The 21624-nt window shown below is 38.1% G+C and overlaps 2 protein-coding genes and 1 pseudogene across 2 annotated transcripts in view; 1 reads left to right on the forward strand and 2 right to left on the reverse strand.

Annotated features, from left to right (window-relative positions):
• The window catches only part of FAM185A (family with sequence similarity 185 member A), a 44844-nt gene extending 37309 nt beyond the window's left edge, over positions 1-7535 (forward strand). Inside the window, exon 8 of the mRNA XM_049783908.1 lies at positions 6320-7535. Coding sequence (XP_049639865.1) covers positions 6320-6432 — 113 coding nt within the window. The 3' untranslated portion in view covers positions 6433-7535. The remainder of the gene's footprint in view (positions 1-6319) is intronic.
• Positions 7536-12136: 4601 nt separating this feature from the next.
• The window catches only part of FBXL13 (F-box and leucine rich repeat protein 13), a 197175-nt gene continuing 187687 nt past the window's right edge, over positions 12137-21624 (reverse strand). Inside the window, exons 20-21 of the mRNA XM_049777449.1 lie at positions 16293-16456; positions 12137-12308 (exon numbers count right to left, since the gene is read on the reverse strand). Coding sequence (XP_049633406.1) covers positions 12137-12308; positions 16293-16456 — 336 coding nt within the window. The remainder of the gene's footprint in view (positions 12309-16292; positions 16457-21624) is intronic.
• On the reverse strand, positions 20983-21083 carry LOC126028494 (uncharacterized; annotated as a pseudogene).

Here is a 21624-nt window from a genome sequence, read left to right on the forward strand (position 1 = left end):
GGGGGTCACACCCGGCAGTGCTCAGGGGTTACTCCTAGCTGTCTGCTCAGAAATAGCTCCTGGCAGGCATGGGGGACCATATGGGACACCGGGATTTGAACCAACCACCTTTGGTCCTTGATCGGCTGCTTGCAAGGCAAACGCCACTGTGCTATCTCTCCAGGCCCTTGATTTGATTTTTCTAATAAACTTTGTCTTGATTTGATTTTTCTAATAATCTTTGTCATTGAAACTACCATTAGAATTTTGATGCAATTACATTTACCTGTGTAATGCTTTGGGTAAGATGGCTATTTTAACTGATAATTCTTCTAATCTTCTAATGAGTATAGAGTGTCTTTACATTTCCTTGTGTGTCTTTTCTATATTTATTTATTTGTTCATTTTGGTTTATTTGGCCACAGCCAGTTGTGCATAGGGATTACTCCTGTCTCTGCACTGAAAAATTATTCCTGGAAGTGCTTGGGAAACCATGTGGAATGCTATAGATTAAGCCCAGGCTGGTCACATGCAAGGCAAAAGTCCTACTTGCTGCTGGACTGTTGCTCTGACCCCTTTTCTGTTTTTTTAAATAGTGTCTATAGTTTCAATAAGTCTTCCTTCACCTCCTTTGGTAATAATCCCTAGGTATTTGGTGGGGGGAGGATAGTTGTAAATGGGATATTTTTCTTTCTCTTGTACATCATTATGTACATATAAAAAAGCAACATGTTTTCATGTAATGCTTTATATCCTGCCATTTGATGTTTATATTATCTAAAAACTATTTGATGGCAAGTTCTACTTATCTTTACTTTATTGAATTTTTTTCTCTGTTATGGAGAAGGGAATACCCATAGGCAGAGATGGACACTCCCTGACTCCCATCCCCTACATGTCCACTCATTCATGCTCTCTATCCTGACACAACATGCTGAAAACCTGTTAAGGGTCAAAAGAATAAGCTCTAGGAGTTCTTCAGGCCCATCCGGACCTGCCCACCAGCCTAATTTTCCCCTGGTGAGGCCTCAACACAATCAACAAAATCAAGTGATTAGTAAACATGAAAAAGAGTAAAGACCAAATAAGTTCAAATAATTCTCCCCCATAAATGATACAATTACTCTCAACCCCCCCAAAAAAAAACAGAACCCCCCCCCAAAAAAAGCCCAAAACAACAGCATCAAAGGGGCTCGCTGAATTCATTCTCCCTGGTCACCTTCACTTCCCCGAGAATAACTTCCAAACCCCACATTACTGGAATGTCTCCACAACAATTCCTCAGCTTGAAGTCCATTGTGGCCCCAAAGCTGCATTCCTGCCTTCTGAAACATGAGTAAAAGGCTGTGATGCAGCGAATTCAAGTATTTTCTAATCCTAGACAAATTGACACAGAATCACTCTCAAATCTTCTTGTATACTTTATTGAATTTTAATCATAAATTGGTATTCAATTTTTGAGGGGGCGGAGCAGTGGCGCAAGCAGTAGGGCATTTGTCTTGCACATGCTAACTTAGGACGGACTGCGGTTCCATCCCCCAGTGTCCCATATGGTCCCTCAAGTCAGCAGCGATTTCTGAGCGCATAGCCAGGAGTAACCCCTGAGCATCACCGGGTGTACCCACCCCCCCAAAAAGCAAAAAAAGTACTTTTGAAAAATTTCTTTGCACAGATGGCTCTGAGAAAACTGGAAATATGGCTATATGCAAAATATGAAACTGGATTTATATTTCATACCATACACAAAAATTATTTCAAAGCAGATTAAATACCATTAAATACATTAAAGAAAACAGGTAAATCTCAGCATATGAACCTCAGAGAATTGAGAAATTTTCATTTTTCATTTTCTAAAATTTTAGTGCTCAAAAGGCCACAGCTTATTTATGTAGACAGAATAATTTAGGAAGCTTACAAAATCAGAGCAGATTCTTTTTATGTCAGGATTTTCTATCTGAAATCTTATTGTGGAAATTATGAGCAGCTTTGTAAATTATAGGCTGCTGATTTCAACTCATTTGGGCCTTCCTTACAGAGCCTCTGAGACACAGATGCAGAAACACTTGCACTGCTCAGGGGTCTGGATTATATCGGTAGCATGATTTCTACAAGAAGCAATGCCAGTAAAATTCTGTCCCTGAGCTCAGGCTTCCTATAGGGTTTATTGTGTCAGTTCTGTACATTGTTTTTAGTTTCTGGCCTTGTGGTTTTCTTTACTGTTGCTGTCACTGTTAAATAATTGTCTTTTTTATGTTTCTTAAAGTGATTTACAAGTATGTTTTATTCCAAGATCAGAAGAAAACTTGATATCTTCTCAGGCTGAACCATTTACCTTCTAAAAAACTGTGCATGATGTGTATTCCTTAGGAGTTTGGGATATATTATTCAATTTATATCATAATCTTGAGTCTAAGTTTTTTGCTTTATCCATATATGGCAAGTTCAATAGTTGATGAATGGCTTAGATTAGTATATTTCTAAGAAGTGGCTTTCTCAGGGGCTGGAGTGATAGCATAGTAGGTAGGGAATCTGGCTTACCCTGGTCTAATCCGGGAGATCTCAGATGGTCTCCAAATGCCACCAGGAGGAATTTCTAAACATAGAGCCAGGAGTGTAGTTCCTGAGCGATGCTGGGTGTGGCCCCAAAACAAACAAACAAAACAAAGCAAAACAAAAAAAAGAAGTAACCTTCTCTATTAGGTTTTGGATTTATTTAATCAATTTAGATTTGAAACTTCATTCTGGTATGTCAAGGTATTCTCTAAACCAAAAATGCATGTGGTACAAAATACAAAGTACTTTTTATTTATTTGTCTTGGGGCCACAGCTTCAATGCTCAGGGAATACTCCTGTCAGGCTTAGGGTACCTTATGAGGTGCCAGGGATCAAAACCAGATTGCATTGCAAGGCTAATGCCCTAACCACTATACTACCTCTTCAGCTCTGAAAGTCTTTTTGGATTTAAAAACTCAATGATTTAAATATCTAGAGAGTATTAGAGAGAAAGAATATTGTTAAATGATTATTGCTTATTACTAACTGCATAATAGGAAAGATGGCATTACTGGGTTTATTTCATCTTCATTCAAATGAGGAAAGAAAAATATAACATAATGGGAGTGGAAAGTTGGGAAGTGGTGAAAAGAAGGAAAAAGAAACAGTAAAGACTTTCAAGCAAAAAGTAGGGTGAGGTACATAGTCCCCCAAAATTTTGTTCTTTATTGTTTTAATTTTGGCAAAATAAGATTTTATTTTATTATTTTTTGTTTTGTTTGTATTGTCATTTTTTATAAATCTTTATTTAAGCACAATTATTACAATTATTACAAGCATATTTGTAGCTGTGTTTTAGTTATATATATAAAAGAATACCCCCCTCCCACCACCAATGCCCTCAATCTCTCTCCTCCTCCACCTCTTGCCTGTATTTCTCTCACTCACTACCATTGTCATGGTAGTAGTCAGTGTAATTATTTCTCTAACTATTCATCATTCTTTGTGGCAAGCTTTATATTGTGGGCCTGACCTTTCAGTCCTCTATTGTCTTTCTGTTTTATTACAATAAAGTCTTTTATTTTTCTTAAAACTCATAGATAAGTGAGACTATTCTGTGTCTTTCTCTCTCCCTCTGACTTATTTCATTCAGCATAATATTTTCCATGTCCATCCATGTATAGGAAAATTTCATGACTGCTTTTTTCTGACAGTTGCATAGTATTCCATTGTGTATATGTACCACAGTTTCTTTAGCCACTCATCTGTTGTGGGGCATCGTGTCCAGATTCTGGCTATTGTAAATAGTGATGCAATGAATATAGGTGTGCAGAAGGCCTTTTTGTGTTGTATTTTTGTGTTCCTTAGGTATATCCCTAGGAGTGGTATAGCTGGATCATATGGGAGCTCAATTTCCAGTTTTTTGAAGAATCTCTATATTGTTTTCCATAAAGGCTGAACAAGACAACATTCCCACCAGCAGTGAATGAGAATTCCTTTCTCCCACATCCCTGCCAGCACTGACTTCTTATTCTTCATAATGGGTGCCAGTCTCTGTTGTATAAGATGGTACCTCATTTTGTTTTGATTTGCATCTCCCTGATTATTAATGATGTGGAACATTTTTTCATGTGTCTTTTGACCATTTGTATTTCTTCTTTGAGGAATTGTCTGTTCAATTCTTCTTCCCATTTTTCGATAGGGTTAGATTTTTTTTTCTTGCTAAGTTCTGTCAGTCCTTGTATAATTTAGATATTAGCCCCTTATCTGATGGGTATGGGGTACATAGTTTCTCCCATTCTGTGGGTGTCCTTTATATCTCTGTTACTATTTCATTTGAGGCACAGAAGCTTTTCAGCTTAATATAGTCCCATCTGTTTATCTCCACTTCCACTTGTTTGGACAATGCTGTTTCCTTGTTGAAAATGCCTGTAGTTTTAATGTCATGGAATATTTTACCTACATGTTCTTCTATATCACTTATGGATCTGGGTCTGATATCAAGGTCTTTAATCCATTTGGGTTTGATTTTTGTGCAGGGTGTTAGATGGAGGTCCGAGTTTGCTTTTTTACATATGCTGACCAATTGTCCCAGCACCACTTGTTGAAGAGGCTTTCCTTGCTCCATTTTGCATTTCTTATTCCTTTATCAAAGATGAATTGGTTGTAAATCTGGGGAACAATCTCTGAATAGTCAAGCTATTTCATCAATCTGAAGGTTTCTCTTTATGCCAATACCATGCTATTTTAATGACTATTGCTTTGTAGTACAATTTAAAGTTGGGGAAAGTGATGCCTTCCATCTTCTTTTTCCTAAGGGTTTGCTTGCTTATGAAAGCTTACAAATTAGATTAGTCTTGAAGATGTAGACCAAAACATAATGAGTTTTCAGTTAATTACTATTGGCAAGATAAAGAAAACTATTTTCAAACAGCTAAGTGGCATTTTATAAACTGTCCTGCTTTTTGAAACATGTATCTAAGCTAAAATAACTTGTTCATTCTATTTGAGCCATGCACTCAGTTTAGTTTCTGCCGCAGCAGAAAAAAATGACAGGCTGACTTCTCTATAAACAACAGTCACATGACTGGGAAAGAAGAAATCACATATTAAGAAATAGAACTCAGATATTTGGGAACTTTTACTATTTTGACATTTTATTCATTTTAAGAGTCATTTTAAAAAGTTAAAGAAAAAGACTGCTTCCTGAATTGTGTATTTGGATTCAACTAAGAAAGTATTAGTGTAGCTGATAGGCCATTTGCCTTGCACATGGCGAACCTGTTGGATCCCGAGCACTCTACATGGTCACCTGAGCCCTGCCAAGAGTGATCCCAGAACACAGTGCCAGGAATGCTCCCCCTCCCTTATCCCCCCCACCAAAAAAAAAAAAGAAAAGAAAATTGGGCAGGAGCAATAGAACAGTGGACAAAGTTATTGCCTTGATTATACCAACCTGGGTTCAATGTCCAGCATCCCAGGGGCTCCTGAGTCAGCCAGGAGTGATTCCTAAGGAATAGCCTCACCTTTTGGTGTGGCCTCAAACCTCCCCAACAGTTACGGTGAATGAAACAGTGTAATCACAACTCTCAGTTCATATTTGACAGTGGTTTCTTAAATCCAGAACTGTCGCAGACATCCAGAGATGGCATTATTTCTTAATAACTTGACTATAAGCTAAACAAAAACAAAAAAATCTCCTCACACACACAACCTAGAACTAGAATAATAGTGATGGGGAAAGAATGAGGTGAGCTTCATGATTGCACAACAGCTTACATTGTCTACAGGCTGTAGAACAGGGAGAATTGGTAAAGTCAGAGGATCCAAGCCCAGAGACTGAGCCAGGAATTTGCAAAGGAGAATCATAAAGAGGAAGTGTCTGCACAGGCTGCACATGAGTATTGGCTAAGTACTGATCAGCATATGCTTGAGGAAACTGCATACTATGGGGGTACACTGTGTGTGGGACCTAAAATATGGGTGCTGAGCAAGTAGAAAGTTTCTTTTAAAGTCTATCTTTTCAGATTCTATTTAATAAGATATTAGAAAATGTAATTTATATGAGTTGTAACAGACACTGGTGCTTACTGAAGGAGGGAAAGAGTTTTAGGAGTAATGGCAATAGTTTCACATATTAGCATATGTTGAAATTTAACTCAATAATATTGTAGTTTATTTGGTAAGGTGTACTGAGCAGTCTTTTTAAAAGCACCATGCAGGGGAAAAAATATTCATTTTTTTTCTGTTCCAAAGTGTTTTACCATTTTAGAGATGTGTGAATAGGATGTATAGTCAAATATAGTTATTGCCAATTAAAATGTAACTGTGTAATTTTGTGTTTCAGGTCTAATGAATCAAGCAAGCAAATCTGGAAAATGGATTAAGGCTGATGCCCCAAAAGGCAGTATAAGAGTCAGAAGTCAGAACTGGTTTCAGTCCATGAAACTGCAGAACTAAGAATGGTCTGAATTGTACTTAGATCTGTAATGGAAAAAAATGTAAATTTACATTTTATATAAATGCTGAAGAAATATTGGAAAGAATACTAGTGAATTTTTCAATTTTTTTTTTGAAAAAAAATATTGGCTTTTTCAGGGCCAATTTATTCATCAGCTCCCAATTATGCAAAACAGAAATACAGCATGGCTAAGTTCTGTGTTCCCAACACAGAAAACCAACACCAAATTGACTGGGCTGAGTTTTCTTTCATCTGATTGCTTTGGCGAAAGAATCTATTTCAAAGGTCACTTTGTAATGCTGGCAGAGTATGGCACTTTCTAACTAGAGGACAGAGGCCTCTTGTTAGTTATGAGTTAGCCATCATACAAAACTTCCTGAGGCTACCACATCTCTCATCTCTTCTCATGTTGCCCTCTTCATCTTTAAGCCAGCAATGATGGATTAACTTTCTTGGCTTTGAATATATGAGTTTTTGCCTCCAGCTAGAGAAAACTTTGCTTTTAAATAAACACTTGAGGCTACCCAGAATAATCTTTTTAACTCCCTTGCCACAGTTATACCCTTTGCAATCATGGAAATCAGTTTTTCACTCATACTCGGGAAGCTGTTTTACACAAAAGCATAGTAAGAGGGATTGATGGTCATCAGAGAATTCTCTCTAGAAGAACTTTCCTGTAATGTGTTTTTTACTTAGGAAATTGTGATGAGTTTAAATTTAAACTATGTATGAAGCACAGAAATGTGTTGTGGGCTGGAAAGACAGTACAGGAACACATACTTGATGAGTGAAAGGATCTGATTTTGGTCCCTGGCACTACCGGTGTTGCCTTGAAAGCCCATCAGCACTGTTGTGCCCAAGAAGCACCTTGTCATTAGCACTGAATAATCCAACTTGATTTCTAATAAACGTTTCTAAATAATGCCCTTTATAATAATCTTTCTTGGGTAATTACTTATATACAATTTTGTCTCTCTTTAACTTTTCTATGAAACAAAAACTCAGCTTTGTGGGCTGTTTAATGACTAAAAAGAAAATTTAGGAAATTAACAACAGCCAGGAAAGGCATGAGATAGCAGTCAACTATATATATTTTTCTTTTTTTTTGGGGGGGGGGGTCACACCTGGTGATGCTCAGGAGTTATTCCTGGCTATGCGCTCAGAAATCGCTCCTGGCTTGGGGGATCATATGGGACACCAGGGGATCAAACCGTGGTCTGTCCTATGCTACCACCTTTAAGGCAGGCACCTTGCCACTTGCTCCACCACTCTGGCCCCATCAGTCAACTATATTTAAAATCTGGGTTGGCTCAATGGCAAAGCAGCTTGTATTGCAAACCCTAAACCAGTGAAGGTACAAGTTCAAATCCCTTGCACCATTGTGCATTTTGAGTGTGACCCCAGGACTCTCTGGTTGGGGCTCCCCAGTGCCACAACAAAGCATGTGACCCCCAGTGAACATGGCAACCAAAATGTGTGTGCAAGTGCCATATGAATGCAACCACAATGAATATGTAAGTCCTGCAATCAAGTATGCATGATCTCATCACAACAAAAGAAGGCAGAGGAAAGGGGAATCAAAAATTCTGAAAGGAGGGCCCGGAGAGATAGCACAGCGGCTTTTGCCTTGCAAGCAGCCGATCCAGGACCAAAGGTGGTTGGTTCGAATCCCGGTGTCCCATATGGTCCCCCGTGCCTGCCAGGAGCTATTTCTGAGCAGACAGCCAGGAGTAACCCCTGAGCACTGCTGGGTGTGACCCAAAAAAAAACTAAAAAAAAAAAAAATTCTGAAAGGAATTGTGCATATCTGAATTATATTTAAGATGGAAAAGAAGGAAAAGCTATATTTTAATCTCAAACAGACTCAAAAGTGCTGGTTAAGAACCCAAGTACTATGTATATAACTGAGTACTTTACACTGAATACTCAATATTTTGTAAACCTGTTCCCACTACTTCTTTGTTTTTTTCTAAGAGTTACTCCTTTCATTTCTGTAGCTCTAAAGTTTGTCTTCCATAATAAAAAATATGTGCCATCTGTCTCTGGTCTTCCTACTCAGTTTTAGAGCAAACTCTGAGAGTAAAATCTCCTACTTGATATCTCCACAACAAAATGGTGTGTCTGGGGCCAGGGAGATAGTACAGGGGTAAGGATACTTGTCTTGCATGCAGCCAACCCAAATTTGAACTGGCACCACATCTGTTCCCTCAGATGTGGAGCAAGGAATAATTCCACCAGGAATATTTCCTGAGTACTGAGCCAGGAGTAAGTTAGTCCTGAGTATTACTGAATGTGACCCCAAACAAAACAAAATGACCTGTTTCTCTTTACCCTGTTTTTCTCTGAGTATTATTTCTTTAGAAAGCAGCATTGGTGGAGCCAGAGCGATAGCACAGTGGTAGGGCATTTGCTTTGGAAGCAGATGACCCAGGACGGACCTGGGTTCAATTCCCAGCAACCCATATGGTCCCCTGAGCCTGCCAGGAGCAATTTCTGAGTGCAGAGCAAGGAGTAACCCCTGAGTGCTGCCGGGTGTGGCCCAAAAACAAAAACAAAAAAGCAGCTGTGGACTGGAGCTTGCCTTGCATGCTAACTGATGCTGATATCCAGTTTTCCCCAAGCACCACCAGGATTAACCCCTGAACATCACCAGGTGTGGCCCCCCCCCCCACACACACACACACACTCATACACACAGAGTAGTTGTAGTTGTTGCATAGATTTCTCTAATTGTTTGCCTAACATACTTGAGTACCAGTATTTAGGAGCAATAACTCAATTTTTATGCAGCTGTCAGAAATCTCCAAATTTATTGAAAAAATTGCCCTCTTAGAAAAGTAAACTTAAATCTCTGTGAAGGTTTTGCAATCTCTTACTTAACTAATTTTCCCGTGTCCACTTCCAGTATTGTTCTAAAGTTAAGTGATACTACTGTATTTGCCAGTGTATAAGACGACCCCTCATTTTGCAGTTTAGGCTTATATTCGCTGTATCAGACAAAACGTTCCTGTGCTGCAACTGTATGTACCACAGTGAGCCAATCATAACAAGCAAAGGTCCAAAGGTTATACTGTAATAGACTTCCTCTCTGACTCTGGCCAATCTGAGCAGGTTTTTGACAGTGTAGATTCGGGTCCAGAACATTGTTTAATTTGCATGCATAAAAAGCCTGCTTGGATTGGCTGAGTTAGAGAGGCGGTCCGAGCAGCCTTGCAGTGATTGGTGCAGGATCGAGTTGGAAAATTCGTTTTGTGGCGATATTCAGACAATTTTCGTTTAGTGGCATATTGAAACATTTTTCGGGATATACACAGCATATAAGACGAACCCCGATTCTCGGTTGACTTTTTTTTTTTGTTTCAAAAGTCTTATACGCCGGAAAATAAGGTACTTTATTTCAAAAACTTTCAAAACCTACCAAATAAAGGTGAGAATTATTAAAAAGCACTTAGTTAATATTACCTTGATATAACCCTTCAAAAATTTCACATCTTTGGATCCAGAGGTATAACTCAACAGCTACTGAAACTAGGCCCAGGGTTTTAATTGCTGGTTCCCATAGGAGGGCCCAATTAGTCTAAAAAACAAAAACATTATTTCATGTGCCTTTTGGCCATCTGTATAGCTTCTTTGAGGTAATGTCTGTTCATTCTCATTTTTGATGGGGTTAGATTTTTTTTTTTAATTCTGTCAGTACCTTGTATATCTTAGGTATTAGCCCCTTATCTGATGGGTGTTGTGTGAATAGTTTCTCACATTCAGTGACTGACCTTTTTACTCTAGTTAACTGTTTCCTTTGAAGTGCCGAAGCTTCTCAGTTTAATGTAGTGTTATTTGTTTATCTCTGTTTCCACTTGTCTGGACAGTGTAGTGCTGCCTCCCTAAAGATGCCTTTAGTCTCAGTGTCATGGAGTGTTTTGCCTACATTTTCTTCTATATACCTTATAGTTTCAGGTTTGATTCAGGTCTTTAATCCATTTTATTTGACCTTTGTGCATGGTGTTAGAGGTCTGAGTTTGCTTTTTTGTATGTGGCTGATCAATTGTCCCAACACCACTTGTTAAAGAGGCATTCCTTGCTCCACATCACTGATCATCAGGGAGATGCAAATCAAAACAACAATGAGATATCATCTTATGTCACAGAGACTGGCACATATAAAGAACAAGAACCACCAGTGCTGAATTGGATGTGGGGAGAAAAGAGCTATCATTTACTGCTGGTGGGAATGCTCTATAGGCCACCCTTTCTGAATACAATATGTATATTCCTAAAAAACTGCAAATTGAGCTCCTATTTGATCCAGCAATACTAATACTAGGAATATATCCTAGGAACAACAAAACACAATTTTAAAAAATGCCCTTTGCACTCCTATGTTCATTGCAGTGCTTTTTACAATAGCCAGAATCTGGAAACAACATAGATGCCTGACAACAGATTAGTGTCTAAGAAAACTGGTACATGTATACAATGGAATACTATGCAGCTGTTAGGAAAAATGAAGTCATGAAATTTGCTTATACATGTATGGACATGGAAACTATTATGCTGATTAAAATGAGTCAGAGGGAGAGAGGCAGACACAGAATAGTCTCATTTGTGGGATTTAAGAAAAATAAAAGACAATATGCTAATAATACTCAGAGAAAATAGAGATGAGGGCCGGAAAGACCACCCATTATATGAAGCGCACCACAAAGAGTGGTGAGCACAGAGAAATAAACTGCACCAACAAGAGAGAGAAATAGAACACCTGTCTCAAAGACAGGGAATGGGAGGAGGGAAATGGGGAACATTTATACGGGTGAAGGGTGGTCTACATTCAGTGATATAAACCCAACTATGAACATGTTGGTAATCCTGGTGCTTAAATAAATTAAAAAATAAGTAAATGCAGGGCCAGAAAGAGAACTATGGTTAGGATGTTTGACTTGTACATGGGTGACCTGAGTTTGATCGCTGACAATGCATTTAGGCCTCTGAGCACTGCCAAGAATAAGCCCTGATCAAAGACGAATATGCACACCCTAATTTAACATGTAGATATGTAATTAAGATTGGAAGAACATCATTTGCTGGCACAGCATGGTTGAGAAATCCCTCCACAGTGTAAATTTGAAAGATTTTTTGGAGACATACATCTCTTTTAGTCACTGATAGTTACCATTTGTATTGAACTTGCCCCTAATGAATAAGTCAAATGTTAAGTGAGTCCTTGGTTCATTGGTATTTTCTCGCTAAATTTTTGGAAATCACAAGAAAGTCATGTTCCCTTTATTTTTTCTTTAAAAAAAAAAACATGTTTAAAACCTCTATCATGGAGCTTAATAGATCCTTAAAACCTGACTCAAACTCTTATTCTGACTATGGTTCTCGGCTTTTTCTTTTCTAAATAGAATTTTTACCATATCCAAAAAAAGTCACATCTCTTAGAATATATTGAGTGCAATCTTAAATTTGATAATGTCATTGAAACTTTATTAAATTCAGGTGGCAATTTTATGTAATAGTAGTTCTTTATTTGATCTTTATAATTATTAGAGCACGTGGTATGTTTAAAAGCATTTGTAGTTGTAATAAAAATTAAGAAATGATATGCTACTTGTTTGCATGGCTCTTGAGATGCAGCTAGGAAGAATACTTGAATCAGGTGGAGTGGTCAAATTAGGTTTTTTGATCTTTGTCAAGCTGTTTCATCACTTATATCCTGCTTTTCCTTTTTTTCGTGGCACCTCGTTTAGATGGCCCTGTTTTATCTTCGAATGTCTCTATATATGAGGGAGCATTAGTAGGAGAGCTGAACCAAAGTGGAGGGTCATAGCTACTGTATTCCAACTGCTGAACTACAGGTGACATTTTTGTGACTTCCTCCCTGAAAAAAATTAGCATAGACTGTACTGATATATCACTATATCAATATACCACTACAAAATTTTCAAACTAGAATTAAAGGAATTAAACTGACATTAAAGAGCTGGAGAAATAGTAAGCACCATTTGGTTCTCTGAACATCATAGGGTACAGTTTTGGATGTGCCCTAACCACTGTTGCAGAAGCCCCCCAGTACCCACAAAGCAATACAACCTTAGGCCTCACAGTAAACCATTGCATTAAACCAACTACCTCATTGGCCAAGAATCACCAGGAGCACCGCAAAGGAGACCCCCACACACAAACATACAAAAAAGAACAAATTTGGAGTTTAAGACTAGTGACACAATTTGAACTCATTTTACCTTACTTGGCTGAGGTAGCTGAGCTGATAATCAAAATATGCATGAATAACTTGTCTCAGCTAGTTCCAAAATTAGCAGACACAGTGAATGGTTAAGTAAACTCATGGTACTGGGTGGAAATACAAGGCTTATTATATCTGTATGATATACAGATATATTTATATATATGTATGATGAACTTCAGGAAGGACCACGAGCTCCCTGAAAATACATAAATTGTGTATTTCACAAACATTTTTCTGAAAAAGAGGTTTATGGCTTTCATCAAATTTTCAAATGTGTTCATGACCAGAATGTTTTGGCCAGGGAAGGAGCACAACAGGATGTGGCTCAGGACCTACTATTCCCAACTCTGTGCTTAGGGAACAAGGGGAAGTCACTCTCAGTAGTGCTGGGGTGAAGGGAGTTAAATAATGCAGAGCCAGGGATAAAAATTATGGGTTAAACAAGTACCTCACCCCACCCCTGCACTAACTCTGACTCAAGGGTCAGAATAACTTAAAATGCCGAGGAAGGAAGCAAAGAATTGTCCTAGGAACTTGGTTTAAATCATGAGGTTAGAGTAAAAAAAAAAAAAAAAATGACTAAGTGGCCACTTCTGTCAGCTCAGAAATAACACAAAACAAGTGGGTTACTTTTGCCACTACTGCCATATATCAAAGTAAATGATCTTCAAATTGGAAAGTCTGAGAACTGAATCAATGACATGGAGACTAGCATTAGCTCATTCTTAGAATGAAATCTGTGCTTAATAGATTCAAGGGCAAAGGATTAGGGGATAATTTAGATACATTTGAAGATGTTCCACTAGAATCAAATCTTAAATGTATTAAAATCAAAACACTGTAATCCCTCAAAATGTTCAGTGAGCCAGTTTTCATGCTCTGTACTTCACAGGAGGCGTAACTTTTTTCCTTAGAGGAAGATCGAAATTTGTCATGGAGCAAATATGAGGTTATTTTTAATAGAGGAATTTGAATGCTGGCAGAAACTATTCCTTTTCCCAATCCCCCAAACTGCTTTTTAATCAGTAATCATACTGATAACTTGCATGCATCAGCAAGTGAATTCTGCATAGCAGAGCATCTATTTATTGTGAATCATATCCATTGAATATTAGAGCTTTAAAATAAAACAAAAAAATGTAAGCTTGAGAGATAAGGAAGCAAGTAGGGCACTTGCCTTACGCGCACCTGACCCGGGTTTGATTCCCAGCATCCCATATGATCCTCTGAGCGCCTCCCCCGAGTAGTAATTCCTGAGTATAAAGTTAGAAGTAACCCAAGCATTGTGGGGTGTGCCCTCAAAAAAAAAAAAAAAAATCCACACCACCACCTGGTTAGAATCTGAGCACTACATTTGGTTCTCCTCAGAACCACCAGGGGTCACTCCTGAGCACAGAGCCAAGAATAATCTGAATGAAGCCAGAAGTTGCAAAAAAAAAATATTTTGTACAATATATGGAAATATATATAGTTGCTAACAGATATGTTCATACATCAGACTCCTTGGAATATACCCCAAGAATATTAAAACAATTTAAATATATACGTACACCCATTTTCATTGCTAAGATCTATAAACAACCTAGATACCCATTGATATGTAAGTGAATCAAAAAATTGTGGTCTATACACATAATTGAGTGCTACTAAGTTCTAAGAACTTGGAACTAGTTGTACCATGTTAAGCAAACTAAATGGGACATAGGACAAATAAACTCATGTGTGGTATAAAATAAACAAAGAAAGGTAACAGACAATAGCAAATGAAAATAATCATTAGATTCTGACAATAGAATTGAGAGTACCAAACTTGAGGAAGACATTTGGGGGCATAAAAGAATGAGACCAACATTACTATCAAAAATATTGTAATAAATATAAATTATGATAAAAAATTTATTCTAGATCACAAAGGTCTTCCAGCAAAGACTTTCTCATGAATTGCACTTTCTATTTTTAATTTTTGTTTTGTTTTGTTGGGGGGCACACCCAGTGGTGCTCAGGGGCTCCTGCTGGCTGTACACTAGGAATTACTCTTGGCAGTGCTCTGGGACCCTATGGGATGCCAGGAATCAAACCTGGGTTGGTCCCCAGTAGCCCTGGGCCCAGGGTGCGGTGCTTATTTAACAAATAATATTTTCTTATTTTATTATGTTTTCAATTTGCTTTATACAGTCTCAGACCTAAAATAATGCCCCACTTCAGGCCTCACAGGAACAGTTTTCAAGATTTAGCTCATGTCGGGGCCACTTATAGATGGCTGTTTTAATAATATTAAATTTTAGTATTTATTCTTCTAGTCTTCAGAAAAGAACTTGGCCTTCATGGACCGGTTTTAAGTTGAAGAACTAAAGATAAACACTTTATACTCCATTGGGTCAGTTAAAACATACTTTTCAGTCTTAGACAATAGGAAACAAAGAAAAAAAGAGCAAGAAGTCAAAACTGTTTTCTATTCAAAATTCAAGGAGTATACATGAGAGATTATCTATCTAATAGATAGCCTATTTACCTAACTGTTATTTCATTGGAAATACTTTGAAAATTGAAGAAACAGATATTTGACCTATAGCAGCCAAATTAGATACCAAATTCTGACCTCTAGATTTTATTTTTAAAACTTGCTAGTTGCAATAATAATGATGATCACAAAGTCATTTTGGAGAAATGGGAGCTACGAATAACTGTTACTAATTTATACTTTATTGTAAGTTGGTGAAATCTGATTTTTGTTTTGTTTGTTTGGACCATACCCAGCGGTACTCAGGGAACTCCTTAAAGGTTTGGGGGGTTCATGTGTGCCATGACAGGATCAAAACAGCCGCATGCAAAACAAGTGGCAGAAACTCTGTGCTCTCTCTGAACTCTGTTTTTTGAGGGGTTTAGGGATTTGATTTTTTGGTTTGGGTACTATACCCGGCAGTGCTCAGGACTTACTAATCACTGCACTTAGGAATCACTCCTGGTTAACTCAGGGGCCATATGCACTGCCGGAAATTAAACTTGGGTTAGTTGCATGCAAGACAAATGCCCTACTTACTGAACTATCACTCAGCAATACTCCTATTTTTTGGGGAGATTGAGCGGCAGTGAGTTTTGAGAATTTTAAGAATGGTGCAGAGAAAGAATTAGGGGTATTGCTGTAATAAGTCAAGTTCAGTGTGGAAACATGACCAGGGATGTGGCTCAGGACTGGCGAGCAGATGCCTCCATGTTCTAGGACATGGCTTTGATTCCTGGCACCTCATGACCCCTGGGTACCCCAACCCTTGGGCCTGCATAAGCACCAGCTTAGGGTTAAGCAGTGCCCCATTCTGCTCCCACTGGAGGTGGGCCTAGAACCACTCAGGGCGATTCCTTGCAAAAAAGGGTTGGGTTTAGTTTTGGTTTTATTGAGACCTCTATAATCAAAACAAGGAAAGCATTTAAAGATCTTCTGAGAAAGGGATATGAAACAACAGAGTTCATTTTACTAGAGGTCATTTTAGTTCAATTTAAAATGAATTCCTCAATCAGGCAAAAAAAATAAAATATCCTACTTCTGAAAGTTAGTATTCTGCCACAGTATGTATTCTGTTCCTTCTCAGAACTTTTCACATGCTGGTGCATACTTACGGAGTAATAAGTCTGCAGTATTTTATTCTAAGGATCCGAAGTTGTTTGCAGCCTATGCGAAGGTTCATAAGAGTCTGGTCAGTAAGCAGGATACAACCAGAAATATCCAAAATGTGCAAATAATGGCATTTTGCTGATAATAACTCCATCGCTGAATCAGTAATCTGAACACACAGCCAAAGTACTAATTAGTTCATAAATTACAACCCAGGTAAGAACAGTGAACTTGATCTGTTTGGTTGAGCAGTTATAAGAAAATACTCATATAATGGATGTTTTACAGACTTTCCTTCCTTCCTTTCTTCCTTCCTACTTTCCCTCCTTCCCTTCTTTCTTTCTTCCTCCTTCCTTGCTTCCTTCCTTTCAGTTAAATCACTGAGTACAGTTAAAAAGTTGCGTTTTAATCATACAATGTTCACAAGTGTTCACTTCTCACCACCAGTTTTCCCAGTTACACCACACCATACACCATACCATCATGACAATATAATGCTGTAGTTCGTGAGTCCAGTGGTAGGGCACTTGCCTTACATTGCCTAAAGCAGGTTCAATCCACAAAGCCCACTGGTAGCAATTCCTTACCCCCATCCAACCTAGACACTTTTTTTTCTCTCTCTCTCTTTCCCTTTTTCCCTTTTAGACACTGCACTGTGGTTTGCAATACTGTTACTGTTACTGAAGGGTATCATGCATATTTCTTTATCATTTTATCTCTTTTCAATTCCTGGTTCTTATTCGGAATGATAATTTCCAACTATTAATGTTATAATGGTTCCTTCTATGCCTTAACTATACTTCCCACCCATTATTTCTATTGTTTTTGAGTAATATTCTCATACTATCATTTCTTTTTATATCCTGCAGGTATGTGTGATCATTCCATGTCTGTCCTTCTCTATCTTGACTTATTTCACTCAGCATAATACCCCATGTCGATGCACATATAACTAAATTTCATGATTTAATTTTTCCTAACAGCTTCATCAGAGATATTTATTTCTCACTGCTCTGGTATGGAAGAAATTGAGAATCAACATGTCTAAGACGTGCCTTCTTGCTGGCTTGCAGATGACTACTTTCTTTCTTTGGACTTATATGGCTAAGAAAATGCTTTCACTTTTTCATAATATTTGTATAATAAGTTTCCTAATTCCAAAGTTATCCAGCATGGAATCCCATAATCTAAGATAAATCTAATTACCTTACCAAAGTCCCACTCCCTAATACTATTATATTGGGGGTATAAGTTTTTTAAATATAAAAATTTATAACACAAAGATTCAATTTATAACACAGAATTAGGACCTTTAATTTCTTTCTATAATCAGTTTGTCAAATGATAGGCCTGTAACTCAAGTTAGTGATTTAACTATTTTGAAATAATGTCAGAATGCTACCTTTTATGGCTTAAATAACACCACTGGAATTTGCGTTCTACTTTGTTTTAAAGTTCTTAGTTTAGATGTGAAACTTCAACACATTTTCTCTCTCTATTTTTTTTTTTTTTGAGGAAAGGTACACCCAATGGTGCTCAGAGGTTACTTCTAGTTCTCCACTCAGAAATTACTCCAGGCAGAGCCTGGGTAGCCATTATGGGGTGTCAGGGTTTGAATCCAGGTCAACCGCATCAAGGCAAGCACCCTACACACTGTACTATTTCTTTGGCTTCCCCATTTTAATTTGCTTACTAATATCTGTTACACTAGCATGAACAATAGTAAAATACCCACAGTTACAGAATTTGTCTTGAAACCCACTCTAATGTATTACCAATTTGAAGATATAGGTTTAATAACATAAAAAATACACACAAACTAGTGTGTGTGTGTGTGTGCAGAAAGAGAGAGATAGATATCCCTTGATGTTAACCTGTAGACTTACATAATCATATTGCTATGTGAAAATATTTAAATAGCTCTAATGGTATATATGTGCAGTAACATGGTTCTAGAAAGGAATGGGGAAGAGATATATTGGCAAACAGGGAGCAAAAGAAGAGCAGAAACCACAAAGACTACAAGAAGATCACTGAGAAATTCTGCCGAGGGCTCCAACATCAATAGAATTTACTCAGATGTTTTGCAGAGGTAATTCAACTTTACTCTTTAGATTCTTTTACTTAGTCAAGGCCTAGCTTTTATAGTTTAGTTTATAGTTAAACTGAAATTTACTATAGAATCCACAATTGTTCTTCCTCCAAAATGATTTTTTCCCAAGCTGGTTTAACTTTATTTTAAATGTTTAATTTCTAATGTATATATGGCTAGAGAGCTAGTACAAAGGGTAGGTATTTCTCTTGCATGTGGCCAATACCTATTTAATCCTCAGCATCACATACAGTCTCCTGAGCAATGCCAGAGGTGACCCCGAGCAGAGAGAAAAGAGTAATCCCTAAATAACACTGGCTGTGACCTGAAATGCTGCCCTCCAGGAAACAAAAATATTTTTATGAATCTTGGCTTTTATTTTTAACACGATTCAAGAGAATTATGCAGGAGATGTCTTCCATTTATAATTCATTAAGTGAAGAAAAATGGATGTTGTCATTGTTGAAGCATTCCTGTTTCCAGAGCATGCTCATGACCAAAGTTTAGTATTGCAAATGATTTTCATAAAAACAGCATCAAAAATGTTCAGACATACTTGTCATACTTGGAGGATCTAATGTCACAGTCTGGAGGGTGGTAGATGAGCAAGTGGGAGGTGGGAGCAGCTCTCGGAGCTGTAGAGAAATTAAAGGCAATGAAGTGATGTGAATTCCAATCCGGGACCCTTAAATTGCTAGGTTTAATTGATACTCAGGGCGCTCCACAATTTCTGTAGCTCAGCAGTTCAGAATGTTGAACTCTTGGTATAGTATTGTCCTGGATCCATTGGAGCTGAGAACTGGAGGTGCAGATGACTTGCTGCATTTTTTCATTCCCAGATACAGGATGATCTCAGTCAAATTGAGCATGTTAGTGTAGGGACTGGTGAAAAACAAAGGAGTCAACCTCCGAGGGGAGCTGGCTCCAAGGAAGAACAGGCTGTGGATAAGATAACAATTTAAAACTGAACAGTGGAATTGGGGAAACAGCCTAGAATGAGAAACCGACTCTTTGTGGGGGCCTTATATTTAGGGCTGTCCCTAGAGAGACTGTGTGAGTCAATTGGCCAGTGCTGCTAGTGTGATCACACATTTCTAGACCATGTGATACTCTCCAAAAAGGACAACAGACAGTCAGGAAAAATGCTCCAGGGGCTGGATTCATGTTTTGCATGCACAAGACCTGGGTTTAATTAATTTTTAGCAATGCACAAGCCTCCAGAGACCAACTGAGCTACCACCATACACCAAGTAAAGCCAGGAGTAGCCCCTGTGCATCACCAGGTGGGTCCCCAACAACAAGCAATAAAAACCCAAAGACATCTGATTTCTCTGGTTCTAAACAAGTACATGATTCGACAAAAAGAACTTTGCCATGAGCTTTCTGGTTTCAATGTGTCTTGATTTGTTACACACTTACTTCCCTGCTGCCTCTTCTTGCCACAGCACAAATGACCATGAAAAAAGGTTTTAGCACTACAGAAGCTCAATGACTACGGTAACTAGTGTTAAGGAAAGTGGAGTGAGACTTGCAAACCCCTTCAGATTAAAGGTCCCATCTTCACCATGAAGAGAGAGCTAAGTATCAAGGCAAAGCAGACCAATTTCCAGGACAACATAATACAACCTGCCTGATTCTGAAGGAACTGAGATGGATGTTCATCAAATAGCAAGCCTGTTGAGCATTGATTATCCTTGCTATTCAGAGCCACCACTTGCCAGAAGAATGGGTCAAAGGAACAGATAAAGGCAGGAAGATATACCCACTCCCTTCCTGCTTTTTTGCTTCCACATCCAATGAACAGTGCACCTGTAGCCTTTCTGGAGCTCTGTAGGATGAATCCTGAGATGTTTATATAACATCTGCTCTATGGCCGACACTAGTCAGGGTCTCTCAGGCAGTGTGAGGGCTGTGCCAGGAATGAGACACCTTCTGTTGTTTAGAGGCCCTGAGGACATGGCTCTGGGATGATTCAGAGAACTGAAGCCTGTCAGTGCATGAAGGGGGAGAACATGTTATCTCTCAACTGGCAATTCTGAAGAGTTTATTTGCTTCTTTTTAAACATTGGTAAAAATGTTCTCTCTTCTGCATATTTTGCTTTTCTGCCTGGTAAGCCTGGAACATTTGTTCCTGTTTCATAGTGGAGTCCTAAATAAAAGCAGATTGGAAGGCATATTGATATGTCATAAGTTGTCTTGATTTTACATGTCAGTGACAGTCTTTTTTTCTTTTTAGAAAAAAATGTTTTAGAAAACCTCCAATTGTCAGTATTTTGGGGCTCTCTTGGGTGTGCCAGGATTCCCCCCAAAAGAGGCTTTCAGTCTTTTTCCTAGAAGCTGAATGGCTGCCAAATTCTAGGTACCATGTTGTAAAGGTCCATGAGTGTTTCTGTGCTCAGAGTCTTTTGTTTGTTTGTTTAATGTGGAATTTTCCAAGTTTATTTTATCCCCAATATTTTTAAGCTTGTTAATAACATGACAATAGGCACAATTCATTGAACAGTAATTTGAGAAACAAGATAATTCATCTCTAAATTTACAGAACAAAATGTTATATATCCATGTAACACCTTATCCACATAAATAAATATAAATTTATTACTTTTTAATACGAACGCTTCATGAATTTGCATGTCATCCTTGCACAGGGGCCATGCTAATCTTCTCTGTATCATTCCAGTTTTAGTGCTGCCAAAATGAGCACTAATTTTTTTTTTTTTTTGGTTTTTGGGTCACATCCGGCAGCGCTCAGGGGTTACTCCTGGCTCTAAGCTCAGAAATCACTCCTGGCAGGCTCGGGGGACCATATGGAATGCCAGATTCGAATCACCATCCTTCTGCATGCAAGGCAAATGTCCTACCTCCATGCTATCTCTCTGGCTCCCAAGAGTACTAAATTTATTACTCAACAAAATATTTGTGCTTATTTTGGGATACACCTATTGAGGAACCATACTGTTCTGAGGATTGAATCTTGCCTCCTGCAATATGTGCTCCCATTCTTTGAGCCACCTCCCCTCTTAATTTTTTAATATCTTAATTCTTTTTTTTTTTTTTTGGTTTTTGGTTATCTTAATTCTTTAGTTGAATTTCTGTTAGATATATCTATAAAGTTGTTCATGATTGACTTCTTTTTAAGAATATACAGAGATGGGGCCAGAGTGATAGCTCAGCGAATAGGGCATTTGCCTTGCAATCGACCAACCCGGATTCAATCCTTGTATCTCATATGGTCTCTCAAGTCT

Source organism: Suncus etruscus, chromosome 1 (genome assembly GCF_024139225.1).
Source record: "Suncus etruscus isolate mSunEtr1 chromosome 1, mSunEtr1.pri.cur, whole genome shotgun sequence".
NCBI classification, from domain to species: Eukaryota; Metazoa; Chordata; class Mammalia; order Eulipotyphla; family Soricidae; genus Suncus; species Suncus etruscus.